The 4,504-nt window shown below is 37.8% G+C and overlaps 3 protein-coding genes across 5 annotated transcripts in view; 1 reads left to right on the top strand and 2 right to left on the bottom strand.

Annotated features, from left to right (window-relative positions):
* Positions 1–4,504, top strand: part of LOC102675674 (sideroflexin-3) — a 23,560-nt gene continuing 19,056 nt past the window's right edge. The window contains exon 1 of the mRNA XM_006609323.2: positions 1–23. The gene's annotated coding sequence lies outside the window, so the exon portion shown is untranslated. The remainder of the gene's footprint in view (positions 24–4,504) is intronic.
* Positions 1–4,504, bottom strand: part of LOC102675034 — a 34,573-nt gene that overhangs the window by 27,262 nt on the left and 2,807 nt on the right. The gene's annotated exons all lie outside the window — the stretch shown is intronic.
* On the bottom strand, positions 1,195–2,937 carry LOC102674906. Its single transcript, XM_006609316.2, has 4 exons — positions 2,728–2,937; positions 2,309–2,597; positions 2,043–2,236; positions 1,195–1,840 (listed from the first exon to the last, which is right to left on the bottom strand). The coding sequence occupies exons 1-4, from the start codon at positions 2,837–2,839 to the stop codon at positions 1,485–1,487; spliced, it is 951 nt and encodes a 316-aa protein (XP_006609379.1). The 5' UTR covers positions 2,840–2,937; the 3' UTR covers positions 1,195–1,484.

Genomic DNA, 4,504 nt, shown 5'->3' with positions numbered 1-4,504 from the left:
GAGAGAGAGAGAGAGGGAGAGAGGAAGAGATAGGAAGAAAGAGAGAGAGAGACAAGATTTTCACGCGACTTCAAACTTATCGCGCGGTTGCGTTTCATCCATGAAGAAGAAGAAGAGGAGGAGGAGAACGAAAGAATGCGAAGTGTTTCGTTGTTCGATCGAGGAATATTATTTTGGAGGACGAGTGGTTTTCTGTGTTTGCACGGTGGAAATGTTTGACGAGAGAAAATGGGGTTTAAGAGGGGTGGCGAGAAAATGGGAGTTAATAACGACACGTGGCTTAATGACACGTTATTTTGCGCTGGAAAGGATAAAAAAATCGTGAAGGGGAATCGTTAGATAGATGGTTAAAGTTGAAGTACATTTATAAAAATTGAAATAGAAATTATCTTGAAATTTGCAAGTTTGGATACGTAAAAATATTATTATCTCTTATCTGGATCGAGGTTGCAGCGTGTAATTTAGAATTAAAAGTATTGCGATCCTAGAAATTTTTCAGAAGGTAGAGAAAAGTACGAGAATTGAAATTCTTATGCTCGATTTGCGTTTACATTGTTGGGATAATATTCTTTCGGTGGCAACGTGTGTTTGTGTCGACGTGCAACGATCTATAAAGATACACGAGTAGCCCTCTGCCGTAAACTTGTGCCGTCCCCATTTTTTGACGCCTTTGACGATCGAGAAAACGTGGAAGGAATGCAGAGAAACACGAAAACAAGTAATCTGATATTAATGAAATTTTATACTACGCTTCGAGCAAGCTTTCCATTCAAAGAGATATTTCAATGAAACAACGACAACAACAACAACAACAATGTCTTTTAATTCCGCAATAAATTTTGTTATAATCCGTTTTTACTACTTAATTATTAATTTTAATTATTACAAGAAATGCTACGAGAATAATAATGAAAAGAAGTAAAGGCGCCGACTGTTGTTCAAATTTTGAGAAAGTTTCCGTATTACTCTTTTTTATTTCGTTTAATAATTATTATGTATATAACGTATGAATCGAATCATACAGCTATAATTAAATTTATGAATTTATTAATCGTCCGGAAAAATAATAAAATCTAAAATCTTAAAATCCTAAATGTATAGAAAATAAATTATCACAACTTGTTATTTGCGTACATACACGAATACTCACACACACACAGAGAGAGAACTTATTCAAATTTATAAATGAAAAGTGGACATAGCTGATCACTTACAATATTCGAACGAAAGACTATTGCGTTCAATGATGGCAATGATTTATAATCTAAAAAAGAGAGCGTATCGTATCCCTTGGATAAATTCTCAAAGAAACATGAAAAGAAATCTTTTACAAAGATTTCTTCGATACAATTCCATCAAACGTAATAATATAAAAAAAATATATCATTGTATAGATACAAAAATATCATAATACTATCATCAGGTCAACATCGAAGAGAGCAAAGATGGAGCAAAATTTTCAATATTCGATTCTCTTTATGACTTTATGAGTGGTAATCTCGATAGCCTCGATAAGCAAGTTCCTGTCCATAGGTGTCTCTGTAATATCCAGTTGGATATTCAGGACCGTGGTGTTCCCCGGGATAAGGATAACTGTTTTCCTTGTGATACGGATAAGCTATGCCACTTTGACTGTACACAGGTGGATGATAAGTCTGTGTAAACGGCTTGTAAAGTTTGAAGAAGCCGATTAAACCGGGTATCACGATCGCAAGGAAGCCTAGAAACTTCTTGAAGGACGCCAGGCCCAGGATCAGAGGCAGGAACAAGAGCAGCTTCAGTTTGAACAGCTTCAACACGAGCAGCATGGGGATTAGAAGTCTCTTGAATTGATTACGAGCTGTTAGAAGAAATACAAGATTAATAATATTTAGAAACAGATCCAATAAATGTACTTTAAAGTTACTTTAAAATTAAAATTAACGTAGAGATGAAAAGAAGTATCGTGAAAAAGATATTGAAGATAATGTATACATTTTGGAAAACTTTTTGGAGAATTATTTTTCGTTAATGAATCTTAAACAGATTATTTATTTGCTCACAGAAAAGGGTATCCTTTTTGTTCTCAAGAGTATCAATTTCGTCGGCGATTTCATCCAAGAATCGCGGTGCGTACACTTCGTTTTCTCCAGTTTCCTCAGAAGGTACGTGCAATTCGATGGCCACGGTTTTCACGAATTTTTCAATTTTTCTCAGAGCGAACTTCATCAGTTGGTCCCATTCAGAGTCTGTAGACCTGAAAAAGGGGAAAAATTGAAATATTCGTTATTGATAAAAAATGAACTGTGCAGATATATTTTCTGGATACCTGGCTTCGCTGGAGTATTCATACGGTTGACGATCGACCTCCTGCACGATGTCATTCGACATCCTGATAACCTTCACGTGTTCGTTCATATCGTAGCGAGGCTGGTCGAAGAAATCGGAGAAATAACCCAAAGCCTGAGATTTGAAGCATTCAGCTAGATCGCCGTTTAAACATCCTTGATTCGTCTTTGCCACGTAAGGATCCACGTTTCGATCCACTATCCAATCGAAAAGTCCCTTCCCTTGCCGCGTCTTGTTGAAATTCGCCCGTTCTTCCGGCACGTGATTCTCTGAAAATCGAATTAGATCGATTTACAAATTTCGAACCTCTTTCTTCGACACCGAATTGTCTCATAATTTACTTTTCAAAATTCCAAAATTTCCATTCGTGTCAAAATCGAATGTTTCCAAATGACTCACCGTCTGCCTCGGATCCGGAAGTTCCATCCTCGAATGTGACCGACAGACACGGTACCAACAGCGTCAACAACACCACGTAACCTATCCTTACCGGCAATTGCACTAGTCGCATTCTTCTGAACGTCACACGAATCCTGCAATCACCTTTCCTTTATCGACACACTCGCGAAAACAACATCCTCTCTCGCGAAAATATATGCACAAATACACACGACATACGTCTGATGGTATCCCTTAACCAGAAAGAAACGGTCGCTGCACTCTTTTTCAACTCGAGCGGAAAGAGGAAGGAAAAGGAATGGGGAAAATGAGTGACGTTTGGAAAATGGATCGCGCTCTATCTCTAAACCTCGTCTGGAGCGACTGGATCGGGTAACGACATCGATTCCACGATTCCAGGGGGAGGGAAAAAAAAAAAAAAAAAAAAAAAAAAAAGAAGAGAATCACGGCGATCGTGATTCACGAACCGCGGTCGAACGTCTGTCGGGAGACCCAACAAGTTGGATCGTTAACCACGCGGCGGATCTCCAAGTTCCGTTACCTCGGCGGACCAATCGCGAGTCCTGGTTCAAAGGAACCGGGTCCGTAACCTTGTATTCCGGTCGCGCGTCCATCGCATTCGTTACGCCGATCACGCATTCTCTTTAACCGAATTCACCGTGCGCGGTTAATATCCTTTTCTTAATTGTAACGTTTCTAATTACTTTAATATTTAATTTAATCTTGGCTTCGAGGAAATCGATTCGTGAATTAGTTAGTCGCATCGGTCGATTTAATCAAGTAATAAAGTTCGATTTTATTATATAATATAATATAATAAGTGACTTGGATATTGGATAAAATTTTTTTTCTTTTTTTCTTTTTGGAATTGTCAATCAGAGAAATCTCACCGTTTCTAACAATGATCGAATCTTTTAACGAAAGAATCTCTTTTTTTTACATTTGGAAAATAAAAATTGGAAGATTTTCATCGTGCGACAAAATTGAATCGAATTTTGAGTTTCGAAAAAAGAGAAAAAGTCTCACCTTCTCGATGGAAGAAAATGCAATGGAGGATGGACTTAGAGACGATCGGCTCGCTCGTCTGTTCCTCTTTATTTATATACGAGAGGAGGCTCGTGGAGTGAGAGGAGAAGGATTCGTAGGTTGCGATTCGTGCGGGGGCAGAAAAGGGAGCATGTAAAAAATCGAAAGTGAAAGCCGGTCCCCGGATGCGGGATCCGGAACAAGTCGGTTTCGAGCGAGCAGGGAGGAGCAAGAGTGACGAGAACGAGAAGAAGTCGTTGGACTTTCCTCGTAATCCACGTTCGAGAGTGCGTCATCGAGCCTGCTCCTTTCGTTTTCTCCCGTCTTCTCCGACATATTCGTTCAACTCTTCGTTCTTTCGAAACTGTGAATTCTAGATATTCGGTTACGACCCTTTCGTGGAAACGAAAATCGAGACTGGAATACAAAATTTTTTTCGCTCATTATTAATCCCGAATTGCGAAACGAAAATATTTTTATATCTTTCGATAAAGAAGCTTCGTTTTTTTTTTTTTTTTTTACAGTTGATGATATTCGTGAAATAGCTTTGGAGGATGAATAAAGAAAATTGATTGATCGAAAAAAAAAAGAAAAACAATTTCCTTATCCAATTGTTAAAATTGCAATTTCATTTCATATATAATTCTTCGAATAAATAATTACGTATATTTGTTTGTAGAGAAGAAAAATCCTATCCTCCAAAACTATGAACAAATATATAATTGCACCACTGAATTAAATTCCAAATTAC

The sequence above is a fragment of the Apis dorsata genome, unplaced genomic scaffold (assembly GCF_000469605.1).
Source record: "Apis dorsata unplaced genomic scaffold, Apis dorsata 1.3 scaffold_52, whole genome shotgun sequence".
Classification (NCBI taxonomy): domain Eukaryota; kingdom Metazoa; phylum Arthropoda; class Insecta; order Hymenoptera; family Apidae; genus Apis; species Apis dorsata.
The sequence above is the reverse complement of the archived record's forward strand: the minus strand, read 5'-3'. Positions and strand labels throughout refer to the sequence as shown.